General features: G+C 49.3%; 1 protein-coding gene across 2 annotated transcripts; it reads left to right on the forward strand.

The window, feature by feature from the left end:
• Nucleotides 1–5,221: 5,221 nt before the first annotated feature.
• On the forward strand, nucleotides 5,222–26,317 carry SCAMP4 (secretory carrier membrane protein 4). Of its 2 annotated transcripts, none has more exons than XM_084220894.1 (8): nucleotides 5,222–5,261; nucleotides 10,868–10,938; nucleotides 11,325–11,378; nucleotides 14,170–14,298; nucleotides 17,908–18,064; nucleotides 20,984–21,085; nucleotides 22,251–22,368; nucleotides 23,402–26,317. In XM_084220894.1, exons 3-8 carry the CDS (start codon nucleotides 11,372–11,374, stop codon nucleotides 23,576–23,578), a joined length of 690 nt encoding a protein of 229 aa, XP_084077020.1. In that variant the 5' UTR covers nucleotides 5,222–5,261; nucleotides 10,868–10,938; nucleotides 11,325–11,371; the 3' UTR covers nucleotides 23,579–26,317. The 2 variants fall into 2 exon arrangements, with proteins under 2 accessions (XP_084077020.1, XP_084077021.1); XM_084220895.1 differs by lacking the exon at nucleotides 5,222–5,261 and adding an exon at nucleotides 9,266–9,388.
• Nucleotides 26,318–27,283: the final 966 nt, after the last annotated feature.

A 27,283-nucleotide genomic window follows, 5' to 3' on the forward strand; every position in this document is an offset into this window, starting at 1 on the left:
ACGTGGGATGTTCCTTTCCAACAGCCCTGGGCTGCCAGTGATGGCTCCTTTCCAGACCAAGATTAATTTAGTGTTTGTTTGTCTGCTCTGGCAGTGTAGCTGAGTGTCCATTTCCACCCCCAGAACCCTCACACTGTGTATAAAGATGGATCAAAAATATATATAATATATATTCTTGTGAATGTTGGTGCAAAAGAGAAAAATATATAAAGTTTTGGTCGGCTTTATGTTATTTTTTATCTCTATGAATGAAAGGAAGAAATGGAAAACCTTTTATTTCCATTTGCCACCCCTCCACACATACCTACCTGTAGATACCAACAGGTTTTATGGAAATGTTTTACTTTTTAGATTTAGGAAAATGCTTCTGTTCTCATTGAATGTTCTGTCTTGTAAGATTGTAATTTCTATTTTTTTAAAGAAAAGAAAATAACTAAATAAAATTTCCTCTTTCAGACCAGTCAGCTTAGGAAGGGAGGGCAGGGGAGGGAGAACGTTTATTTAAGGACAAAAACTGTTGTTGAAATTTTTCATAACATTAAATAAAAAGTAATATAATGTATGGATGACAACCTTTTTACTGTGTTCTATAGGTACATAGATGTATACTGCACAAAATTTACAGGAAGAAAAATAAAGTCTGTTTCACAAGGTTAAAAAAATATATAAATATAATGTTGGAAATAGTGATTTTAAATTTTAGCAGAGTGAGACTGAAAATGAATCTGTCAAATTGATGGGAAAACCTTTAATTTCTTGCATGGGTTAAAGATTGAGCTGTACCAAAATCCCAGAATGGTTTGGATGGGAAGGGACCTCAAAGCCCACCCAGTGCCACCCCTGCCATGGCAGGGACACCTCCCACTGTCCCAGGCTGCTCCCAGCCCTGTCCAGCCTGGCCTTGGGCACTGCCAGGGATCCAGGGGCAGCCACAGCTGCTCTGGGCACCCTGTGCCAGGGCCTGCCCACCCTGCCAGGGAACAATTCCTGCCCAAGACCCCATCCATCCTGTTCAGGATTTGGACATAGAGGCAGATTTCAGGCACTGGGAGGTGTTCTTGCTTCCCTTAATGCACAGCAAAGTGAGCCAGGAGGAGGCTGGGGCCGTGCCCTGTGCGTGTGGGTTTGATTTGGAGCCCTTGGCAGCCCCTCCCAGCCCCTCTGCATCCCCCACCTGGGCACTCCAGGGAAGAGCAGAGCTCTGGGAAGGTTCTTCCTCGGGGAATGCTGCTCCAGCAGCCCTCGAGCTGAGGGACAGGGACTGCACTGGGGAGATGGTGCATCTGTGGGGAGGAATCAGGGACAGCCAAGGAGCATTTGGGAGTCATTTTCAAACAGCTCCCAGTCCTAGGATGGAAAGAACACCTCAGATATACCAGGTGGTTATACATGGGTGTTCATGGATGTCCTGGATTTAACAAGGATGCCAAGCACTGATCTCTGCTCTGGGACAGGGACAGGGGGCCAGGAAGGGCTGGAGCTGTGCCAGGGCTTGGCATGGAGCTCAGGGAAAGGTTCTTCCCCCCGAGGCTGCTGGGCACTGCCCAGGCTCCCCAGGGAATGGTGCCAAGGCTGCCAGAGCTGCAGGAGCGTTGGGACACAGAATCCCAGAATTCCAGAATCACTGGGTTGGAAGAGACTTCCAAGATCATCGAGCCCAGCCCAGCCCCAACTGAGCCCTGGCACCCAGTGCCACATCCAGGCTTTGTTAAACACACCCAGGGATGGGGACTGCACCACCTCCCTGGGCAGCCATTCCAGAGCTTTATCACCTTTTCTCTAAAAAGCTTTTTCCTGCTACCCAACCTGAATTTCCCTTGGTGCAGCCTGAGGCTGTGTGCTCTGGTTGTGTCAGTGCTGCTGCAGACAGAGCCCAGCCCCAGCTGAGCACAGGCACCTTTCAGGAGCTGTGAGAGCGATGAGGGCACCCCTGAGCCTCCTTTGCTCCAGGCTGAGCTCCCCCAGCTCCCTCAGGGCTCCTCTCAGGGTTTGTGCTCCCAGCCCCTCTGACAGAGCTCTCAGGGGTGCTCAGGGTGGGGTTTGGGGTGGCTGTGCAGGGACAGGGCTGCACTGATCATCCCTGAGGCTCCTTTCAGCTTTGAATCTCTGCTCTGGGTGCACACAGGCAAAGGGATCTCCGGGTGTGAAGACACATCCTCGTTTCCTTCTGCTTCCCCTGTGAACCTCACCTGGGTCTGCATTCCCTGGGGGACAGATCAGAGCTGCATCCCCCAGCACACAGCTGGGCTGGCCAGGAGCTGTGGGGCAGGGGAAAAACAGAAAGAATCCTTGGAGCAGCAGGGTCAGTCAATGCCAGCTCCCACTGCTGCCCTGGGCCATTCCCAGGGGACAACACAGCTCCTCCTCCTCCTCCTCCTCTCCACCCATCTGGGGCTCAGATATTGCAGGATAAACCCTGGGCAAAGCAGGGCACAGCTTGTGGAGGTGTTGGGAAAGGCCATCACCCACTTTGGGGGCTCCCTGGGGTGTCCAGGGAATATATATTTATATATTTATATATTTGTATATTTATATATTTGTGTATTTATATATTTATATATAGTTTTATATATAAATGAAATCTATAATATAAAAATATAATATAAAAATATAATATAATATAATATAATATAATATAATATAATATAATATAATATAATATAAAAATATAATATAATATAATATAATATAATATAATATAATATAATATAATATAATATAATATAATATAATATAATATAATATAATATAATATAATATAATATAATATAATATAATATAATATAATATAATATAATATAATATAATATAATATATAATATATAATATATAATATAATATAATATAATTTATATATCTTTATAATATAACATATAACATTAACATATAACATATATAACATGCAACATAAAATATATTCCCTATATAATATATTACATTATATTATATATTATATATTACATTATATTATATATTATAATCTATATATTATATATTACATACTATATAATGTATTATATATAATATAATATATAACATAATATGTAGTATACTATATATAATAGACTGTATGTAATATAATATAATATAATATAATATAATATAATATAATATAATATAATATAATATAATATAATATAATATAATATAATATAATATAATATAATATAATATAATATAATATAATATAATATAATATAATATAATATAATATAATATAATATAATATAATATATATACTATATTATATATACTATATTATATATACTATATTATATCTTATAAATTATATATTATACATTATATGTTATGTGTTATGTATTATATGTTATATATGATAGATGATCTATTATATGTTATATGTTGTATATTGTATGTTATATGTTGTATATTATATATTATATATTATATATTATATATTATATATTATATATTATATATTATATATTATATATTATATATTATATATTATATATTATATATTATATATTATATATTATATATTATATATTATATATTCTTTTATATATATATAAAATATATATGTGAGAGCTCCATGTGGGAGCTCCAGACCCTTGGATCGCTGCACACTGACATTTTGGCTTTAATTTTCAAAAACGTTTTGTCTTTTTTCCTCCCCCCAAATCCTGCTTCTTTGGTGTATTTTGAGAAAAATAAAATAATAAATTAAAGCATGGCTTAAAAAAAAAAAAAAGTTCAGGGAAAATATCTCCAAGGGAGAAGCCGGGAATTGTCAAGGAGGTTTCAGAGCCGAAGTCGGGGGCAGGAGGGCCGGGATGCCACGGCACGGGGCACAGGAGTTCCCCCAGTCCCGCTCCCTGTTCCACTGGTCGGGCCGCGCTGGATTCACTGGGGCCGAGTGACCTCTGCTGTTCGCACCCAAACCCGCCCTGCGAGCGAGCATCCGCACCGACCCCCGGGCAGCTCGGGGGGTTCGCGGAAATTTTAGGGCAAATTTTAGGGCTGAGCCTGAGGCGCTCCCTGGAGCTGGCGGTGACAGAGCGCACGGCCCCAGCGCTTGGGAATGTCTCAAAGTCCAGCTGGGGTTTTGTACACCCGAATTAATAGGATTTGCAGAGCTGAGAGCTTGGAGAGGGATCCCTGCTATATTGAGGAGTCTAATGTGGTGAAAATAAGGACTTAAGGAGCTCTGGAAGTGTTCAGGCTGGAAGGGATCAGGAAAAAAATTAAATAAACAAAATAAAATTCCTCTTTTAGACCAGGCAATTTTGGAAGGGAGGGCAGGGGAGGAAGAAATACTAATTTAAGGACAAAACTGTTGTTGGAATTTTCATAGCATTAAATAAAAAGTAATGTAGTGTCTGGGGATGTGGATGACAACCTTTTTACTGAGGTGGGTTCTGAGGGTACACAGATGTATATTGCACAAAATTTACAGGAAGAAAAATAAAGTCTGTTTTATGAAGTAAAAAAAAAAAAAGTAAAGTAAAGAAGCCCACAAACAATAATGTTAATAATGTTGGAAATAGTGATTTTAAATTTTAGCAAAGAGTGAGACTGAAAATGAATCCTTCAAGGTCTTGAATTGGAAAAACTTTAATTTCTTCTGTGCTCTCAGGACGGAGCTGTACCAGACTCCCAGAATGGTTTGGGTTGGGAGGGACCTCAAAGCCCATCCAGTGCCACCCCTGCCATGGCAGGGACACCTCCCACTGTCCCAGGCTGCTCCCAGCCCTGCCCAGCCTGGCCTTGGGCACTGCCAGGGATCCAGGGGCAGCCACAGCTGCTCTGGGCACCCTGTGCCAGGGCCTGCCCACCCTGCCAGGGAACAATTCCTGCCCAAGATCCCATCCAGCCCTGCCCTCTGGCACTGGCAGCCATTCCCTGTGTCCTGTCCCTCCAGGCCTTGTCCCCAGTCCCTCTCCAGCTCTCCTGGAGCCCCTCCAGGCCCTGCAGGGGCTCTGAGGTGTCCCTGGGCCCTCTCTCCTCCCGGGGAACGTTCCCGCTCTCCCGGCCATGTCCGACCCCGGAGCGGTTCCCCCGAGCAGGCTCGGTCCCGGTACTTCGGACAATTCTGTCCCTCCCGGCTGCCGTCCCGCGCCACCGCCCCTCCCCTCCGCCCTGCCCCTCACATGACAGCGGTGGGGGTGCGCCGCGAGGCAAGTTGGGAGTTGTAGTTCAAGGCGCGGGGCGCGCAGCGGCGGCGGTCACTGTCGGGACTCTGTTTCCCAGCGCGCCCCGCGGCGGTCCGAGGGGAGCAGGACCGGGCGCTCGCTGAGGTGGGCGCGGGGGGATCGGGCCGGGGGCGCCATGGGCGGAGGGATGGACGAGACGGGGGTTGGGGAGGGGGAGCGCGGCTGGGGGGAACCGGGGGCCGGGAGGGGGAGCTGAGGGTCGGGGGGTGCCGAGGGACGGGAAGCTGGGAGTCTGTGGGGTATGAGGGGGGCAGGAGGCCACGGTGGAGGGGCGGGGGGAGCTGGGGCCCGAGGGGTCGCGGGTGGTCTCGGGGCCGAGGCGGGGCGGCGACGCTCCCTCAGCCCGGGGAGGGGTCCCGGGGCAGCGCCGGGGGCTGGGCTCGGGGCGGTATCGGGGACGGGTCCGGGGGGACGGGCCGGCTGTGCGGGGGAATGGGGCCAGCCCCGGCGGGAGGGATCGCGGGCGGCCCCGCTGGGAGCCGCTATCGGGGACAGCGGCGGGAGGAGCCGCGCCGGGTCCCGTGTGCCCCCCCGGGGCTGCCGGCTCCGTCCGCTGCCGAGGGCTCTCGGGAGCCGCCTCTCCTTCCCGGCTTGGCCCTGGGCACACAGAGGGGACAGGGTGGCACAGCGGCCCCGCTCCCGCCGGGCATGTTCCTGACTCCAGGGTGGACCTGGATGGTGAACCTCGCTCATCCGTGTCGTTCGGGTAGCGGAGATGTGTGTGTTGCCCTCGATAGACAGTACCTGGATGTCGTAGTTTTATTTCCCCTTCTGATTTCCCCTTCTAATTTCTGGTCTCAGGGTTTTGTAACTCTTTGAAGAAACTGTGTGATGAAGAGAGCAGTGGGTTAGAAATCAAGCAGTTGGTGGATTGATTTATCTGCATTTCGGTGTTATTCTGGGCTAATTAATATTTTTGCTGCTGTCTGCAGTCCAGTTCTTCTGTGTGAGGCCAGTCTGAGCAGGTGACAAGGGGTGGAACCGGCTGGTGTCCTAAGCACGGGTGTTTCTGTGCTTTCTGTCTTCTTGAGCCATCTGAGCTTCTGTTCCTGAGCAGCCACGCTTCACTTCTGGACGTGGTTGTACCAAAATCAATATTTGTCTGCTGTGGGTTTTGTTTTGCATAGGCAAATTAAGGCTCCTGCCCACCTGCTGAGGCAGCACAGGGCTGTGTGAACAGGCTGGGGGAGCCCTGAGGGGAATTGCTTCCACATCTGCTGTGTTCCCAGCTCCAGGACTGGGGGGAGATGGGGCAGCAGAAGCCCCTGTATAGCCAGGAGTCCCAATAAGCCTCCTGGAATGACGTGGGAGGGGGATAACCCCTGTAACTTCACTGTCCCCTGCTCCTTTCCTCGGGGCACTGCTGCCATGCAGTTTCCCCATTCTCCCTGGTTGTGCTGCGTGGCTTTTGGAGTTATTTTTTGGCTGGTTGTGTCACTGCAGGGACAGTGTCCCACCCTGTGAGGGCTGGGGGTGTGTCAGGGAGAGGAAGCACTGCCAAAGCCAGGCTGTGTCAGCTCTGGGTTTATAGTGCTGAGCTGATTGTTTTGGAGTGGCTGCTGGTGCCTTGGGCTCTCTGGGAAGTTCCTGGTGAGAGCTGGGCATCTGGAAGAGGCTCAAACCCAGCCTTTTGCCTTGAAACCAGTGCAGAGCCACCACTTTCTCTTTAAATTCAACTGGAGAGATCATGAGAAGGGCATTTGCTTGTGTTGGGAGCAGCAGAGGCTGCACTGACTCTGCTGAGTTGGGTGATTTCAAACCCACATCCCCAGGATCCCTGTGGGGGTCTCATTCCTTTTAGGCTCCTCTCAAAGGTCTGGGGTCTGCTGGCTCAGGGTGGGGGGATCTGACAGCCTGGTGGTCCTCCCCAAAGGCTCAGCTTGAATAACTGTCAGGATTGTGTTGTGCCCAGGTTCCTCGTTCTGCTCGTATTCCCGTTGTTCAATCCCTGTTGACAACGGAGTGTGGACAGTTCTGCTCTGTGCTGGGGTCCTGCCCCTCTGTGTGCTCTTGGCAAGGGCTCTGGGTGAAGCCCTGGAGTACAGGATTGTGTGGAAGCTCTTGGCCTCACTGCATCACAGAGTCAGAGTCCTTAAAGATGGAAAAGGTCTCCAAGGTCATTGAGTCCATCCTGTGGCCAATGCCCACCTTGTCACCAGCCCAGAGCACTGAGTGCCACATCCAGGAATTTCTTGGACACCTTCAGGGATGGGGAATCCAAACCTTCCTGGGCAGCCCTTGCCCCCCCCAACCACCCTTTCCATGGAGAAATTCCTCCTGATGTCCAACCTGAGCCTCCCCTGGCAGAACTTGAGGCCATTTCCTCTTGTCCTGTCACTTGTTCCCTGGGAGCAGTGTCATCAAATCAGAATGAAAATGTAAAGGCAGTACAGAAAAATATCCTAAAGCAAGGACTCAGAAACTGGGGGATCTCTTGGATGGAAAGCTTGGGATATTGGGCTCTTCTGAGATTGGCTGGGACATCTGCATGGCATGAGAGGAGCCAGTGTCCTGTGAATCTGGTCTTGGGGACATGCTCCAGGTCACTTGGTGGTTTATGGCAAAGCAGGAATGAATTCAGCTCTCCCACCTCCCTGCTCCTCTTCTGGCCTGGCCTTTGCTTGTTCTCTGCCACCTTTCTGTGATAGTGGAGAAAACAGCAGGGAGAAATAACAAACTTTAAAAACTACTTGATATGGGCAGGGTAATAAAGAATAAAGCAGGGGACTGAGGAGTAGTGTTTGCAGTAGCAGGAATGCAGAGGATACCAAACTGGGAGAGCTGCTGACCCCCTGGAAGGCAGAGAGGCCCCACAGAGAGTCCCTGACAAATGGGGGCTGAGCCACCCCCAGCCATGTGACAAGTGACAAGGGCAAGTGTTGGATCCTGCCCAGGGTTGGGGCAGCCCTGGATGCAGGGATAGACTGGGAATGGGAGGCTGGAGAGCAGCGCCGTGGGAGGGGACCTGGGGGTCCTGGTCAGTGGCAAGTTGGATCTGAGTCACTGCTGTGTCCTGGCAGCCCAAAGGGCCACCCTGTCCTGGGGGCACCAGGCCCAGGGAGGGATTGTCCCACTCTGCTCTGCCCTGGGGCAGCCTCACCTCCAGTACTGGGGCACTTTGGGCACCACAGGATCAGAAGGATCCAGAGCTGTTGGAGAGTGCCCAAAGGAGGGACACGGAGCTGGGGAAGGGGCTGAGGAGCAGCTGAGGGCACTTGGCTGGTTCAGCTGGAGCACAGGAGACTGAGGGGAGGCTCCTCAGGGGCTGCAGCTCCTGCCCAGGGGAGGCACAGGGGCAGGGGCTGAGCTCTGCTCTGGGACAGGGACAGGGGGCCAGGAAGGGCTGGAGCTGTGCCAGGGCTTGGCATGGAGCTCAGGGAAAGGTTCTTCCCCCCGAGGCTGCTGGGCACTGCCCAGGCTCCCCAGGGAATGGTGCCAAGGCTGCCAGAGCTGCAGGAGCTCTCAGGGCTGCTCAGGGTGGGGGTGTTGGGGTGCCTGTGCAGGGACAGGGGCTGAGCTGATGGACCTGCAGGATCCAGCTCAGGATATTCCAGGATTCTGTGATACTCAAAATGTGCCTCAAAGCAGATTCCCACAGGAATTCCTTCACAACATTTTCCCTAATCCGAGGTGTTGCAGTGTTTCACACTGCAGTCACATTCAAAGGAATAGTGTTGTTGTCTGCCTGGAAAAACAGCACTGCTTGTGTTTGTGTCTTGGTTTGAGAGGGAAGTGGTGTCCCTGGACCTGACACTGGGCATTTTGTCTGTGAGATCCTGGTGATGAAAAGCTCCAAGTGTCTCCAGTGGACTCCTGAGTCATGTGCATTGGACTGTGAACTTCAGAGTTATTCATTGACCATGGATTAGCACAGTGGAAAAAGGAAGTTCACTTCACACCAGAGTTTCCTTAGCATGTGTGGGATTTTCCTCCCTCCACAAGCAGTGGGTTATAGATGAAGAAAATCTCTGCACTGGGTGCAGGGTGTTGGGCTTCACCTCTTCCCAATTAAACTGAAAATATCCAGGTGAATAGAGATCTGGTTTACATGTTGGAGAGGGACTGTTTATAAGAGGATGTAGTGAAGGGTCAAGGGGGAATGGCTTCAAACTGACAGAGGACAAGGTTAGATTGGATATTGGGAAGAAATTCTTGGGAAGAAGCTGCCTACCCTTTTACCAGGAGCTGGGAAGGTCAGCACATCTCAGGAGGTGATTATTCAGTGTAAAACATGGCCATGTGTGCTTATCCTTGGTGAAAGAATTGTTCTTAATGCTGCTTTGTGGATCCAAACCACATCTTTCTATGGAAGGGGGTGCTTCACCAGAATGCTGCTTTGTCTGGGGGTTTTATTTATTTATTTGAGTTAAAACCTCTCTACAGCACCACAGGTCTCCTTGAGAGGAGGGCACAGGAAAACCATTGTTTGGCCATTGCAGGAAACCCATTGTCTGGCTCTGTCAAGGCAGGAATGCCCCCCTCAGTCTTTGCTTCTGATCCTTTTTCCAGTGGACAAACACCTCTCTGCAGCTGTAGGACACCAACACTGAAGTGCAGTAGCTAAATAATCCTCTGAAGAAGAAGAAGAGGATTATTTGCAGGCTTATTCTTCAGTAAAGGATTCCTCTCTCTTAGTGCTTTAGTGTAGCTGGTGTTTCATGGGCCATTTGTTCTCCCCCTGAAATTCCCAGATCTCAACTGGGAGCAGCTGCAGAAGGGGGGGGGGGGGGTGAAGTTTTAATGGTGTTCTTAACCATCTTCATCCTTTGTTTTCTATTCATCCATTTGAAAATTGCAAAGCAAAAGGCTCCCATTTCCAAACCATCAGTTACAAAATGGTGTTGGGCAGTGTTGGTGTTGAGGGACAGCCCTGAGGCCTCAGCTGTGGCAGGGATGGGGACAGAGCCTCCTGTCCCCACGCTGGGGCTTCCCAGAGACTGGTCCAGGAAAATAATATGTTCTCCTCTGTGCAAACATATTTAAGCTTGTACATATCTGCAGAGGAAGAGCAGGCTGCTGGTACAGTCCCAGGTGCTGTTGTCTCCACAGGCTGGGTTAGAGTGGGTCAAAAAAAAAAAAAAAAAGAAAGGAAAAGCAAAAGAGCAAAAGCAACCCAAGAAAACAGCTGTGCCAGTGCAAAACTCTGCAGCCTCCAGACCTTACCTGAGGACAGCACTGAGGTGCAGCAGAACCAGCTGCTGTAAATCCTGAGGGATTTGGGTACAGTGTGGCTGATCTGACCCCACTGCTGCTGTAGCTGCTGTTGGTGTTTTTAGGGGCAGATTTTAGTCTAGACTGCCTTCATTTCTGTCAGGCTCCACAGTGCTGGTTTGCAGGGTTGGTTTGTGTGGTCTGTGTTTCCATTCTGGGATTTGCAGGTAGGGACACGTGGTGTTTTTATCCTTAAGGAAGAAGGGGTGGAATTAAAACTCAGCAAAGACCTCTCTGTGTAGTTCATCTGTGGGATCAGCTCTGCCAAAATCAGCAACACAGCTCATGCTGGGTAAACTTCCCAGGATTGGCTTCTGCCAGAGCTACAGCCACACTCAGTGTGGTAACAGGAAGAATGAATCTGCATTTGTGCAGAGTTTCTAAAATTACGAGGGGTGATGGGTTTTGGTTCCAGCTGATTGTTTTTTGTTAAGCAGGAGTTTAGTGCCCAGCTAACAGGGATTATCTGTTTGTTCCAGGAGTTGGGAAGCACCACAGAGAGCCAGGAGCCAACAAATCATCTCAACACCTAAATGAGGCATTAAGTCAGGTGAGCTCTACACATTTCTCTTCCAATGTATGAGCTCTGCTGGGTCCCACCCTGACCTGTGTGCCTGCCCCTGGGAGCTGCAAGTGTTCTGGCACGGGCTCCCTGAGCTTCCTCAGCCTTTGCCAGGGGGTGCCAGGGGCACTTGTGTTTGCTACTGGATGATACAAACCTTCCAGGTGGCTGAATGAGGAGCTGCCAGAGCTTCCTCTGCACAAGGAGGAATCAGGATCCTTTTTGGGAGGCTCCAGCCTTCCTCCTCTGGGTGATGGACACGAGTGGGAACTCTGGGCTCGTGTTTGTCACGCACTGGGAACATTCCCAGTTCCAGGAGGTTCTCTGGGTGCTGCTTAGAGGCATGTGCTGACCTGATTTTCTTTCTCCAACAGATCTATTGCTCTGTCTGAAACCTCACCAGGGAACACAAGTGTTAGAAATGGCAGGTAAGAGCACCTCAGGTACAGCCAGCAGGGAGTGGTTTCAGAGAGTTGTTCATGATGCTGTGGTGGCTGTAACATGTCAGGAATGTGACCTGTGTCCCTCTCTGAGACCTTGGTGATCCCTGAAGCTCTTCAGCTGCTTCTCTTGCCTTGGTCACATTCACTTTCCTGCTGTGTCCTGCCTGATCTGTCATCTGAGGTTTCTGCTCAGGTGATAAAGGTTCAGGTATGACTTGCTTGAAAGTTTTATGAGAGTGGAATTTATTCAGAAACAAAGTACATGAGAATAATTCCTTCTTTCCAGAGGCTTTCCACAGTGTTCCTAGCTGTGCTATTGGCATTAATCCATCTGAATTATACTTGCAGTGAAATTAGTAACAAAATTTCAACCTTTTTTAAAAGAAGAGGAAGTCTGGAATTTGCCTCCAGCTGCTGCTCATGGGTGATGCAGTTTGGTTTTTGAAAGCATAGGGTGCATTTGCTGATCAGATGTGTTGATCCCAGCCTTGATGGGAGAACTGCAGCACTCCAAGCTCTGCAGTCAGACATGAAAGGGGATATTTTAATGTAATTTATTTTGTCTAATCTCAAAAGTAACCCAGAACAGCTGGGAACTGCAGGGTCTCTGGGTGGGAGGAGGTGGGCAGCAGCTGGACAGCAGCAGAGAAGAAGTGTAATCCCCAGCTTTGTGTACCTAGCAAACAATCCTGGGGGTGTTTGGACCATTTCATGAGCTTGAAAAATGACAAATTGCAGTGGCTGCTTGGTTTTGCCCCACCACATGGGAGCTGGCAGCAGCTCTGCTGTCCATGACAGAAAATGGGAGAGAGCAGAACCAAAGGAACAATCTGCAGCTTCAGCTGTTGAAGAGGGATAGAACAAAAGTTTCCTCATCCCTCAGAAAAAAAATTGTTAGAGAATCTGCTTTTACTGTGGTTGATTAATCTTGGTCTTCCTGGCTTCCCTAGAGACCTGTCCTTTCAGCTTTAAAAGCTGTGTCCCCTCCCTTTCCCTTGATCCAGCATTGTTAAATCCCTTTCTAGGCTGCAGGGACACACTGTGCAGGAGAAATCCCATTAGGTGTTTACAGCAAACAAAAAATTAATGCAGAGGAGTCCAAATTCCTGTGGACTTTGAAAGCATCCGTGGGCCATCAGCTCTCCATGGGATGGAGTCAGCAGTGGTGTTAACCAGTAACTCAAACCAGCTTGGAGGGCATCTGAATGAATGGAAAGTGGGTTTGAGGGGGGTGGATGAGGAGGGGCTTGATGTTTGTTTTTATCAGGAGAAGTCAAATCGGGCTGGTGACTTCAGACATTATTCCATAGCTACTTCTGATGTATTCCCAGTGGGCGTTCTCACCATATTTTCTGTGTGAAAATATGCATGAGGGAAAGCCTTTTTCCTTCCTCAAGCCTGGCTGCAGCTCCAGGCTCTTCCCTGCCAACCTTCAAACAGAGCTGAGGAGCTGCTCCTGCAAAATGTCTCCTCAGCCGGAGATAATGGGAAGGGAAGGGGAACTCTTGTGCTGACAGTTCTTGTTCAGACATTTCCTCTTGTCTCCTGTGCCATTTGGAGGTTTTCCCAGGACATTCTTCATCTCTTCCTCTGGTTGTTTTTAATTCTGTTTACTGGGGCTGAAGGAGGCTAGAGACAATTAGTCACAATGCCCTGGAATCAAACTTTAATCAGCTCTGGAAGGCAAGAGCAAACATTCCCAAACATGTAGGAGCATACATCCAGGCACACACAGACAAATCTGGGAGCTGACAGCAGCAGAGGATTTAGGCATTTAATTACTTGATTTTAAAACAGAAATTCTTCCCAAGGTAGAGTTTTCTCCACCATATAGCTTTTGGCAGTATTTGCTGATTTATTGTCTCTGAATGCAAAGCTTTTTCTTTTTTCTTTGCTTTTTTTTTCCTCATGGCTTAACCTTGCAGGAAAAACATGAATGTACCCTTTTTCCATTAAAAAACTTGTGTGTTTTCAAAACAAGATCATCCCTGACACAGAATCATGGAATCACAAAATGGTTTGGGTTGGAGGGGACCTTAGAACCCATCCAGTGCCACCCCTGCCATGGCAGGGACACCTCCCACTGTCCCAGGATGTCCCAAACCCCATCCAGCCTGGCCTTGGGCACTGCCAGGGATCCAGGGGCAGCCACAGCTGCTCTGGCACCCTGTGCCAGGGCCAGGAATTCCAGGAATTCCTTCCCAACTCTGACTTATTTCCATGAACTGGATGATACCTGGATACAACTCCACTTTGGGGAAGCCTTCAGCTGCCCTTCCTTATTGTCCCAGGCTACAGCAGGTCCTAAGGCCTGACCCATGGCCAGGACATGCTCCTGCCTACCCAGAGCTGGTGGCTGAAGATAAATCTGCTTGTCTGGACACTCCCCAGCCTTTCTTTGCTCTTGCTGTAGATTTCTGAAGGGTTGTAACTGAACCCCTCTGTGCAGCTGTTTCCCCCTGATGTTGCTGACACCTCCTCCTTCCTGAGGAAGCTCATCCTGGAGCTTATTTAAAGTTGTTTTTTTCTTGCAGCACTTTTCACACAACTTCACACTGATGTGTAAAGGTGTTAAATCCATGTGATGTTTATTAGCCCATTCCTATTCCCCTCTCTCAGCCTTGTGTGTAGTAGAACAAATGTCCTGTCCACTGCTGAGGAGGAAAACCAATATATTTGTGGTCTGGGGAGAGGATAAACATGCAGCAGTGTTGGGAAGGTGTGGAGGATTTAACACATTTCTACTCCCAGCTGAAATCTGTGTTCTGTGTTCCAGAAAAGGTGAATAACTTCCCACCACTCCCCAAGTTCATCCCTCTGAAACCATGTTTCTACCAGAATTTTGCTGATGAAATTCCCATCGATTACCAGTTCCTGGTGAAGAGAATCTATCATGTGTGGATCTGTAAGTTGAATAAAAACACCTGTGCTGGAAAAAGGTATTTGTGTAGTAAAACCACATAGATTTCAATGACTAATGTGCTTTAAAGTTTTGATGAGGAGCAATGATCCCCCTTAGAATACTCTAATATAACTTTATACCTGAATTTTAAGCTGCTGTGCCTTGAATCCTTGAGGGATCTTGAAGAAAGGAGGGTATCAGTGCTGGAAAAGCCTAATAGTAATTCTGAAGAGGGAGAAAGCAGACTATGTTTGATACCTTTATTAATGTCAAATGATCATAAAATTCCAGACTGGTTTGGCTGGAAGGGACCTTAGAGCCCATCCAGTTCCACCTCTGCCATGAGCAGGGGCAGCTTCCACTGTCCCAGGGTGCTCCAAACCCCATCCAGCCTGGCCTTGGGCACTGCCAGGGATCCAGGGGCAGCCACAGCTGCTCTGGGCACCCTCCCAGGAAAGAATCCCTTCCCAGGTTCCCATCCAGCCCTGCCCTCTGGCAGTGGAAGCCATTCCCTGTGTTCTGTCCCTCCATTCCTTGTCCCAAGTCCCTCTCCAGCCTTTTTGTAAACCCTATTTAACTCCCCAAAATAGCTATCTTCAAGAAATTCCCAGTTCCCCTAAAGTAAGAGGAATAGGAGAATTTTAGACAAAATAAATGTGGCCCATTTGCTGCTACCTGGCTCCCCACCTCGCTCTAGAAAGGCCAAAATTCCCTCTTATCCCCCCATTTCCCTTCCCAATGGAAGCAGTATCTTCTAGCTGCATGCTGGCTCTCCCTTAGCTCTCCAGAGCCCCCCAAACATCCTGCTGGAGTTGGGAGCTGATCCTGTCACAGCTGGTGATGTGCTGATACTCTGTGTGAGCAGAGCTCCTGGCCCTGGGCTCCTGTTGTTTGCCTCAGCCATTGAGGAACCAGGAATGAAAATTGACCATTCTTCTGCAAGGAATGAAATCAGTGTGGCAGGCCTAGGAAACCACAGGGAATGCTTTGCAAGATTAAGAATCTTTTTTGCCTTGCTTATCTTTTTTTCCCCCAAATGCTTGTCATCCTCTTTACCCTTCTCACTGAAGGAAAGCTTGTTTTCTGCCAGCTCTGCATTTGGTGGCGTGGCTTTTATTCCAGATGCACGGGATGTGTGTAGGAGAGAGATTTGTGTGCATAAATAATGGCATAATCCATGGCTCCATTGTTCTTTGGTTATGTGGAGCTGCTGCAATGAGCTCTGTAATTTTCTTGCCTGAAGAAGCTGCCTGTCCCTCCAGACTCACTGGTGCGATGTCGAAGCTGTAAAGCCGCCTTTGTCCTCCCCCCTCCCAAAACAAAGAGTCCCTCAGTCGAGTTAATGGCAGGCTGGAGGAGAGCCAGGGATTTGGGCATGGCCAGGAGAGCTGCCATCTGCACCAGGAGTTTCATATTTCCATCTCCTGCACTCAGGAGTTTCACATTTCCATCTGCAGTGCACTTCCTTTGGGGGTCTCCCTGATTTTTTGGCATGGGTTGGAGGGAGATGTGTAAAGGGAAGAAGGTAAACAAGAAAAGGGCAGTTTTGAAAAGTAGAAAGGCACAAGTCGTTGCTGGAAGGGTGATTGCTCATTACTTTAATTGGATGTGAGCACTGGATTAAGGTGGAGGGAGGTTTGGGGAAGGTTGTACCAGAGCTCCCACTGCTGGAGAACAAACTCTGACCTGAGGCACAGGGGAGAGCCAAAAGTTCCTTAAAACTTTGCAGATGCCCCTGGCTTGGTGTTGTTTTGTTGGCTATTTTAAATAAGTAATTTTTGGAGAATAAATAGCTTCTGAAAATGAATATTTGGAGAAGTACAGCTGGTTGGTGTGTAAATGAAATATCATTGATTCATGGAATCCCTGAATGGTTTGGGTTGGGAGGACCCATCCAGTGCCACCCCTGCCATGGGCAGGGACACCTTCCACTATCCCAGGCTGCTCCAAGCCCTGTCCAGCCTGGCCTGGAACACTTCCAGGGATGGGGAATCTGCAAACTGTTAGTTTAAATACATAGAATTAATTAATTTAAATAACTGATATCCTTCCCCCCAACATTAAGACACATCCAAACCGTTGTGTACAAAGCTTTCTTGGCTACTCAGAAGACATTTTCTTTGCAGTAAAACAATATTTTATTTTACTGTCAGGCCATGTGTAAGTCAGAAGTAGCAGCTGGTATAGGTTTTGTTCCCCTGACTGTGTTGTCAGTATTATTTTATGACCATAAAACCTTGCAGTTGTTTAGGACCCCCAGGCTGTGTGCAGGCAGGTGGGTCAGTGCCCAGGAGGACCAAGGCAGTGATGAGCAGCTGAGCTGCAGAGCCATGGCAGGGAGTGGAGTGGGGCATGGGCAGGACACATTCCCTTGGCACAGGTGAAGGGAAATTCAGGGATTTGATTTTGCCTGAATAACTGAGGCCAAGGTCCAGAGGGTCACCATGAGTTCCTCACCAGGCTGTGCTGTGGAGGCCTTTGGTGTTTGGACCTTCCACCTTCTCCTTTCTCTGTGCTTGTTGATGCAGGTTACCACAAAGGCTTTGAAGAGTCTCCACCAGTTTTCAAAAACAGGAGCTTGTAAATTGGCCTCTTTGAGCCTGGCAGAGCCTGAGGGGATGCAGGGACAGCTGTGGAGAGCCCCTGGCTTGGGGCTGAACCCCCTTTCCATGGATGTGAGCTCCAGGAAAATGGGGGAGCAGCATCCCTTCTTATACTACTACTTAGTGCAGCACTGCTGTGCCCTGGGGGCCTTTGTCAACTGTTCCTTTTTATCCAAGTGACAGGAACAGGGATGTGAAAAGGCCTCTGAGCCACCCCTGTGGTCCCATATTCTCAGCTTGATTGGAGTTTGTTTATCCCCTTGCTCAAGGCAGCACTGCCAAGCCCCCAGGCTGATATCCAGGCTTCCTCAGAGGCCCAGGGAAGCAGAGAGAGAGCCTGCAAGGCAGTGAGGTGGCTCAGAGACAGCTCCTGAGGCAGCCCCAGAAGCACAGAGTCATTCAGAGGCAGGGGCAGAGCTAGGGTCACCCCCTCTCCTCTCACAAAGGGGTTTTGCTATAAATGGAAATTAGACCTTGCTCATTATTCATAATAACACTAGCCTGAGTCTTTTATTGGTCACATCAGTTGCCACCTAAGCTCTCCATGCTCTGACAGGTTGTAAAAGATTCCCTCATCCCTGTGCTGCAGGATCCCTCTGGAGCTGGATGTTCCTGTGCTCCCAGCTCCAGGTGACACAGGAGCCTGTGCCTCAGAGCAGCTGCACTGCTGCCCCAGGGACCCTTCCCACTGTAACCTTGAGGGCTTCACAGTGTCCTGGGGTATCCTGAGTTAGCAGGGATCCCTGAGTTAGCTGGACCATCAGTCCAGCTCCTGGTGTTAAACCCCAGCAATCCCTGAGCAGCCCTGGGAGCGCTGTCCTGGGAGCCTTGGGGCCGGGACCATTCCCTGGGGAGCCTGGACAGTGCCCAGCAGCCTCGGGGGGAAGAACCTTTCCCTGAGCTCCATGCCAACCCCCTCCCACAGCCCCAGCCATCATCTTCTGTTTCCTTTTCTCCCAAAATGCTGGCAGTGCCCCAGCCCACGTTCTCTCCTGTGCCCTCTCCCCAGTTTACTGCATCACGCTGGCCGTGAACCTCATCGCCTGCCTGGCCTGGTGGATCGGGGGAGGCTCTGGGGCCAACTTTGGCCTGGCCATCCTCTGGCTCATCCTCTTCAGCCCCTGTGGCTACATCTGCTGGTTCAGACCTGCCTACAAAGCCTTTCGGTGAGTACCAGCCCAGGAGGTGCTGCTGGTGCAGTTCCTTCTGGAAGTTTCCTCAGTTATTACTGGGGAGATCTCTCTGGCTGGGGTGAAGGTTCAGCACCTCATGTCTGAATGTCTTGTTTACTTTCAAAATGAAGAAGAATGTGGCTACTTCTAAATGCTAGATATAGGACACATAGGGTCATAGGTTATGAGGGTCACATAAGATTGGAGGTGAACAGTTTGGGTTAAATTCGTATTTTACTTAAATATCTCTTAACTTAGCAGCACCCTCATCTCAGTGCAGCATTAAAATAGGTACTAATTTGGTAAAGCTTCATTGAGGCTTATTTTGATGGAAGACTATTATTAGTTTTTGAGAACTCTTCTGATTCCTGTCTCCAGCTACTTGAGAGCTTGTCTGCTTAGCTTTTTAGATAAAAGCAGTTCCCTGGAGTCAGTCCTTTTGAAACTCCACAAATATTTAAAGCCATCCTACATTTTTGCTTTAATTAATAATCATTTGCATTTGCTGTGGACCATGAAACATCACTCAAACATTAATGTGTAAAGCCTGGCAGAGCTAGGAGGGTCCTGAGCAGCTCCCAGCCTGACACAGGGAAAGGAGGGGCCTGCCCAGTGCCACCACCACACCCCACACTCCAGTCAGGGGTTTGCCCTCTGAAGGTAAAGCTCTTCCTGGTAGGATACTCTGGATTTTGATTATTCACCAGACTCTGTGATGAGCTGGTTTGGACAACAGCAAAAGCAGCTGATGGAAATGGGAGGTGACAGCTGGGTCCTGTCTAGCCCATGATAAATTAATTGTTTAAATGCACCTCTGAGCTGATGCTTTGTGTGCCCACAGCACTGGGCACTGCATGCTGGATGCTGTTAAATCACCAGTGGCATCATGGAGTATGGAGAAGGGTCATTTCTGCTGGAAAGAGAAGGGTTGCATTTGTCTCAAAGTTCCAAATGATGTGAAAATCCCAGCTCTGAACTCTTGCCCTGTGGGGCTGGAGTTTGTCCCCATCCTGAGCTCAGAAGCCCCAGGGCCTCCAAGTGCTGGAGCTCTGTTCAAAGAGGAATTTCCATTCTAAAGTCTGGGAAAAATTACTCCTCCCTGCTGACCTCCCCCAGGCTCCAGAAGGGCCGTTTCTCATTATTCCTTGAACGTTGTTTGGATGTGTTTATGCAATGAATGCTGAGAGGTCCCTGAGGTTACTCTGTGCAGAGACTTGCAGTTAAAAAAAACTCAGCCCCAGGGACAGAGTGGGGAGCCCAGGGATCATCCCCTGGGACAGCAGTTTGGCTGGAAATCACTGAGGAGGGGCAGCACTGTTGGGATCATAAGTGGTGATTGCAGAGGCAAAATCAGCCCTGCTTGTCCTGGAGGAGGCCACCCTTCAGTGCTGGCACCCTGTCCTGTGAGGATGCTTCTGTAAAACCTTCCTCATCCTCCTGCATCCCAAATTAAATTAGCTGCAGAGCTTTGGTGCTAGGGCAAAGCTGTAGCAAATCTGCACCAGAAAGCTGGATGAGAAATCACCTTTTCTCTGTATCCCCACTAATTCCTGCAGATCCTTTCAAATGAAGACTCCTCCAGCCCCTTCAGGTTGGAGTTGCAAGAGTCTGTTTGAAGGCTCAGCCTCGAGCCTAATCCTTGTTAATTGGATTCTGACAGGCACTACTGTCAGCAGGCCCTGCCTAAAGTATTCCTTTCTCAATGCTGTACTCTGAGGTGGTATTTGAAGGGTGGGATTGTGAGGATAGTCAAGGATAACAAATCTTCCAGAGCCACCATCTGTGACAGACACCAGACCAACACAGGCAGCTCTGAGCAGCGTGGGTCTGGCTGGAGGCTTCTCAATGTGTCTTACCTCCCTCATCTCCTCCCAGGGCATCAGGGGCTAGAATTATAAAACTAACAACCATCAGCATAATAAAAATAATTAAAATAATAAGCATTTAAATACTTTCAGGATTTTAGCAGGAACTGGCAGTGATTGGAGCTCTTTTCCTAACTCCCCTTTGCACCAAACTGCCTCACAAGCACCTGAAGCGTTTTTTGTAGATCTGTAGATAAATCATTGTCCCTTTGAGTTCCTTAGAGTGTGAGAATCATTTGTATCATTAAAAATGATAGTTTGAGGAACTTCAGATGTGGCTGGTTTGATGGCATGAAGATGTGTTGTGGCAGAGCCCAGACTTGGGCAAGGCAGTGCCAGGTCCCAGTGCACCCATGACAGAGACTGTGACTGTCTCTGGTCAGCATCTTGCTTGGGGTCATTTTCATGCTAATTATTGCACCTGCATAAACTCAAGGACCTCACCTGTACATCTTGAGAATAGGAGCCTGCAGAGATGGGAGGTGTGCCTCAGCTTTCAGGGTAACACCCACCCCTCTCATGGCTGTTTTCCCTCCTGTGATGTCCCAGTGTTGGATTATTTACCTTGGGTGTGGGAACATGATGACAAGCAGACACTGAGACATTCCCAGCTGGAATTCTCCTGCTCAGTGATTATTTCTAGTGTATGGACAAGCTCTGCTTGCCAGCATCAGACTCCTGCATGCCTCCTTGCCAGGGCACAGCTGGGCAGGTGTCAGGCTGGGCTGACATTTGGTCAGAGAATGATTCAGACTCTGTGTGTAGGAGACTCGTGTCCCTCTGCCTCTCCTGTGTGTCATCATACGTGCAATTCCTTGGGGAGGGCAACTGCAAGAGCCAGATTATTGGGAGGCAGTCTGTGCTGCTGAGTCATGGAGCTGTGTGCTCTCACTGCCAGGGAAGGGGAGAAGCCTCCCAGCACACAGCCCTGGAGGGAACCCTCTGGAGTCACCACTGTGGAGGGCTTGAATGTGGTGGTGGGGTCAGACATGGGTGTGGAGCAGCACAAGGTGCCAGTGCCCCCCTGACCACCTTTCTTCCTCCACAGGTCAGACAGTTCCTTTAATTTCATGGCCTTTTTCTTCGTCTTTGGGGCACAGTTCCTCCTCACGGTGCTGCAGGCAATCGGCTTCTCCGGATGGGGAGCTTGGTAAGTGGGAATGTCCCAGCAGAGCTCTGGGCTGTGGCTGCTTCCATGCACTTGGAGAGGCTGATGGGAGCCTGTACAAGGTGGAGAGGAGGAAACTTTCTGATTTCCCCAGTGGCATAGCTGTGTCTGCTCTTGGAGTGCACAGTTCGGGTTTCATTGCTGTGTTGGGCAGAAATCAAGGCCAAGTTGGATGGGACTTGGAGCAGCCTGGTCTCGTGGAAGGTGTCCCTGCCCATGTCATCTGCCTGGGCTTTAAGGTCCCTTCCAACCCAGATCATTCTGTGATCTCCACCTGGTTGCTCTCTGTAGCCTCTTCCCTCAGTGTCCATTTCTTTTACGGTGTCAGGCTCAGCATTGCCCTCAGTGTTGGCAGCACACGGTGAGCTGAGTGTGGTGACTCATTGTTGGCCTATGAGAAGTACTGAGAGAGTTCTCCTAAAATAAATGGGAGCTTGTTAGTTCTGTCCCTGGTTGTGTTATAATTGTTTGGCATTTTAACTTCCTGTCTGCAGAGACTTGAGAGCAATTCCTGCTGAAACTACAAGTAATGGAAAGTCTTAGCACTCCATTTAACACTCTGGTTTCAGAATTGCTGATGTCTCACCTGGTTTTTGCCAGGAAAGGAATGGAGATGGAGTGTAAATCACAGGACCCTGGTGTTCCCTGGTCCCAGTTCTGGTCTCTAGATGCACAACTGAATGGGAATATGTCTTCCCTTCCCAAACTCCATGCAGCTGGCTGTCCCTTAAAGCTCTCAGACTGGATTAGTGAGGGACGCTGGCAAGTGAGAGGTGAGATCTCAGATACCTGCATTGAATTCTGTCAATTGTCTTCCTTGTTCATTTCATTTTCAAGAGCTTAAAAGCTGCTTTGTAATTTCTGGGTTATGAATCACAGAAACAGAGAATGCTTTGGGTTGAAAAGGACCTTAATTCCCATCCCATTCCACCCTCTGCCATGGGCAGGGACACCTTCCACTATGCCAGGCTGCTCCCAGCCCTGTCCAGCCTGGCTTTGGACGCTTCCAGAGATCCAGGGATAGCCACAGCTGCTCTGGGCACCCTGTGCCAGGGCCTTATAAGCACATAAACAATTTTTCTGATAACAAGGACACTTTGAAAAGCAGATTATAATGTTATTGTATCTCTTTTTCTTTCTCTTGCAGTGGATGGTTGGCAGCCATCACCTTCTTCAGCAGCAGTGTGGCAGCTGCTGTGTTCATGCTGTTCCCTGCCATCATGTTCACCATGTCAGCGGTCGCAATGCTCATCTGCATTGTAAGGGTAAGTTCTGCTCATGGAAGGTGTCCCTGCCCATGGCAGGGGAGCAGAATGAGATGAGTTTTAAGGTCCCTTCCATCCCAAACCATTTTGGGATTCTGGGATTCTTCAGATCTCTCTCTGCCTTGGAGAATCCCTGCTGTGTATCACAATAATGTGAAGAGGCAGCTCAGCAACCACCACAAGCCATCACTGCTTTGAAAGGTTGCACAGTGCAGTCAGTTGATGTCTCTCAGAGTTTCTGGAGGACAAATCTAGACAGCACAAGACAGCTCAGGCTGGAAATTGTCACGGTGTCACGTGGTGATGTTGCTTGGTGTCATGCAAAGCAAGCTTCATGTGGAGCAACCTGAGGCTCTGTGAAGGGGGGAGGTTTGGATTGGATATTAGGAAACATTTATTTTCACAGAAGGGATTGTAAAACGTTGGAACAGGCTGCCCAGGGTAATGGTGGAATCATCCCTGGGAGTGTTCCAGAAATGTGTGGATGTAGCCCCTGGGGACGTGGGTTAGTGGTGAACATGAGGGTGGAGCTGGACTAATGGTTGGACTTGGTGGTCTTGGAGGTCTTCTCCAGCCTCAGCAATCCTGTGATTCCACGATTTGTTGCTCCTTAGGATGGTCAATGGTGGAGCATCTGCAGTGGGAACCTGGTGGCAGGGTGGGAATTGTGTCTCTGCAGAAACAAGGATTTGTAGCAGGACTCTGGGGAAAGCTTTGGCAGGCAGGGAGAGCAGAAGCTCTGTGGCAGCAGTGTTGGACTCTGTTGGAGAGGTTTCACCCCCCTGGCCTGGGCTGGCTGCCTCACTGTGGGATCTCTCACCTGAATTGTGAGCGTGCAGCTGGAATGTGTTCAAGTATTGGGTTGATATTCTCTATCTGCACCTCTGTTCACTGCATTCCTGCATTGCTTGTGCTTTGTTCCTCGGAAATGCAGCTCTTCACAGAGACAAATCCTGTTCCAAGTGGCTCAGCAGGGGCTCAGCTCTGGGCTCATGGTACTGACTCTCCTCTTGTCCTCCCTTTTATCCCTTAGGTACATAAAATCTACCGAGGGGCTGGTGGAAGCTTCCAGAAGGCTCAAGATGAGTGGAACAGCGGCGCATGGAGGAACCCTCCCAGCAGGGAGGCCCAGTACAGCAATTTTTCTGGGAACAGCCTGCCAGAGTATCCCACAGTGCCCAACTACCCCTCTGCAAACCAATGGCCTTAAGCAGCAACAGCTGCAAACTGCCTGGAGTCTCTCCCGTTTGGTCTTTTTATTCTTGTTCTTGGAAAAGATCATTTGCATTCCCCCCAAGTACCCCACTCATCTCCAGGACCTTCCTGGTTCTTGTCTCCTGATCCCTGAGGAATATCTGTGCTCTCAGCCCTTCCCACCTCCACTGCACTGCACGGCCATGGCAGAAAGCTTTTTGTTTGCCTTGAGTCACCAGTATTTGCCTCGTTGCAGACTGAGAACAAACCCTTCACTGCTCTTGCTTGAGGGAATCCTCTCCTGACCATCCCTGGAAAAGGCTCAGCTTCCCCACAAGGGCAACACTCCCACAGCTGCTCCTGCCCCTGCTCCTGCTCAGCTTCCATGGAATCCCCAGCACAGCAGCACGCCATCTGTAGCAAAAGCAATCAGAGCATGAGCAGCAACTGGTGTTTACTCTCCTGGATGAATAATGTGGAATTTTTCACTCTAAGGGAAATGCAGCATTTAAATTATTTGGTACTGGTTACCCTGAAGTGATTTGTGAAAGCTCCACCCTCCGTAGGAGGATCCTGCAGGTAACAGAGGTGCCCTGGGTGAGTCCTCGGATGGGAAGTCCCCACAAGTCCTCCTTTGCCTGGCTCAGACTGTTGTGATGCTACAGCACTTGCTTTCCCTGCTGCCAAAATCTCTTGCTGGATCTGTGTATTCCAAAGGTGCAGATTCATCTCCTTAGGTTCATGATTGTTTGCTAAAGCCTGAATCAAAGCCCAGTGGAAGCCAGTGCAGAGCTGACACTGGGCCTTGGTGATGTTCACCCTGGTACAGGGACTCAGCACGAGATTTCCCCACCATGTAACTTCCAGCCAGGTTTTGTGCTGGGTGCAAGATAATGATTGATCTCAGTGCTGGAGCCCCAGTGTGGTGTGGAAATGCTTCTGTTACAATGAATAGTTTAATTCTGCCTTCTGCTGGTGTAGCTGAACTCCAGATATTACAGTGGGGTCTGGGAGACCAAGGGAAGCTTGTTGGTCCTCATGGCTGCTGTTAGCTCTGTGGCTGGCAGGACTTTCATGAGAGAGAGATTCCTGCCTTTCTCCAACGATCAGCTGAAGGGAGGATGAAGCTGTTGAGAGGGATTGTTTTCCCTGAGATTATCCTCCACCTTGTCATTCATCTCCATTCTGTGCCTGAGCCATCCAATTCCCTGTGTCCTACAGCGATCCAGGCAGCAAAGGCTGCAGTTTCTTCTTCCCCCTCAGCCTGCTGTGAATTTTTTAAAACCTGTCCAAACTGGGAGGTCAGTTCCCATTTTTTTTATAGGGAGTGAGTGTTCCAAGTCTTTGGCTTTCAAAGTTTTGGCCAATGATCCAGAGTGCTCCATTTGGGAGACCTAGGAGGGGTTGGGCACCCTGGGGATCAGACCCGGAGCCTGCTGCCTTAGCAGGCTGTTGATGGGGTTATTCCAAATTCCCAAATTCACACTGAGCAACTGGAAAACAAAACTGGCTCCTGGAAAGGGACAGGGATATGGTCCTAGCTAGGTGGAATTGATTTGCAAGTGGTCTTTTGAAATTTTTTCTCTACATGTGCCTTATCTAATGAAATCACGGCTCACAGAGGAGAGCTCCTGCTTCCCCCTTGCCCCTGCAGAATTCCCTGTTTCCCTGTTAATTTGTCATGTGTCACACTGTAAATAATGAGGGAAGCACAGTCTGGAGTCTGCATGACCCCTGTGTTACCAGGGCCAAAGCAAAAGCAACCCCAGATTTCCCCAAATTTCCGTTTACAGCCACACTGACCCCTGCTGCAGGAGCACCCCTGCGCTGGCTCTGGGACGTGGAATGTGCTCCCAACACCAGGGGTTTTTCCTGGAGAGTGTGCAATGTGCTTGGGAGGACGAGCTCTTGGAGCCTTCTGAACAGAACATGACCTGATGGCATTGTGAAGCTTTTAGGTGCCTTTGTCTAGTGTCAAGTGTAATTTTAAGTGTTCTTTGTCGCTTGCCATTGGAGTGATGAAAGAACTGCCTGGCGTTGACTCCCTGGAAATACGATGGATGCACCACGGGGTGAGGGCTGCAGGTGGGATTGGCCACACCTGGGAGCCAGGACATGGTGCACCCGTGTCCCCCAGTCCTGCCCTTTGCCATCCTCTTGCCAAAATTCTTCAAAACCATTTGATACATGCCCCATTTCAGTGTGTCAAGTTGGAGGTTTTGAAGGAACCAAGAGGAGAAGTGTTCCTGGGGGCTGTGTTGAAGCACCCACCCTCAGTCCCACTGGAAATGTTTGATGCAAGGAGAGGGGGTGCCTGGGAGCCTGCCCACCAGAATGGTTGGAGCTGGACACCAAAATCACACCCTGTTAGCCTGCACTGCCTGAGATCCCTGTGGAGATCAATGCACCTCCAGGTGGGAACTCCATCCCATCCCCTCCCTCCTCTTCAATGCCAGAAACCGTAATTCCAGAAAGTCCAACACGCTGCCTGAACAAATGGCTTAATTTTTTTTTTTTTAATTTTTATTTTTATTTTTTGGACTTCTCTGTATGTTTTTAAATGTTTACATTATTAGATTTCTAAAAGTTCTTAACACCATTAACCTGGCCCTGGCTCCTGGTGTGGTCGGGCGTCACGTGGCGTGTCTGTGTGTGATGTTTCATGTCACCTGTGGAGCTCTGGGTTTTGTTTGTGTTTTTCTCCTGATCACAAGACAATAAATGCTCATCCTGTGCTTGATGAGGAGAACTGGCCGCATCAGAGAAGTGTCTGTTCCTAGGTAACCAGAGTTATCTGGCAAAGGGAAATGGCAAATTCTCTATGTTCCTCCAAAGTCTCCCACTGCATGTTGTTTTCTCTGTGAAAGAACAGCACATTGATGGATGAGGCTCATCCTCTGTGCTGGGGACTGCTGTGAGTGGCTTGTTGTGGTTTGTACTCTTAGAGATGCAGCTTTGACCAAAGGTGCTGCCATTGTTCCCATCTTCTAACAATGGGATTGGAGAGCAGAGGTGTGGAGAAAGTCCCATATCCCAAGCACTGGGGTCATTTTTGTGGCCTTTCCATAGTGCAGAGAGCGCCTGGCAGGGCTGGTGTCTGCTTTCTCCAGTTACTGCCTGGAAGGAGACTCTTACCCCTGCAGTAAATGGGCTTAGACAGTGAAGGTGAGTTGAATCACTTTAGCATGTGGCTGAATTTATTGCCCAAAATGTTCTTCCAAAGCTGTCACAGAATCCCAGAATATTTGTGTTGGAAGGGACCTTTAAAGCCCATCCCATTCTCCCCCCTGCCTTGGGCAGGGACACCTCCCATGGTTATCCCAGGTTTCTACAAGCCCCAATGTCCAGCCTGGCCTTGGGCACTGCCAGGGATCCAGGGGCAGCCACAGCTGCTCTGGGCACCCTGTGCCAGGGCCTGCCCACCCTGCCAGGGAACAATTCCTGCCCAAGATCCCATCCAGCCCTGCCCTCTGGCAGTGGCAGCCATTCCCTGTGTCCTGTCCCTCCAGGCCTTGTCCCCAGTCCCTCTCCAGCTCTCCTGGAGCCCCTTCAGGCCCTGCCAGGGGCTCTGAGCTCTGCCTGGAGCCTTCTCTTGTCCAGGTGAGCAGCCCCAGCTCTGCCAGCCTGGCTCCAGAGCAGAGGGGCTCCAGCCCTGGCAGCATCTCCATGGCTCCCCTGGACTCATTCCCACAGACCCACATCTTTCCTGTGTGGGGGCCCT

This window comes from Fringilla coelebs (genome assembly GCF_963513975.1).
Source record: "Fringilla coelebs genome assembly, chromosome: 24".
NCBI classification, from domain to species: domain Eukaryota; kingdom Metazoa; phylum Chordata; class Aves; order Passeriformes; family Fringillidae; genus Fringilla; species Fringilla coelebs.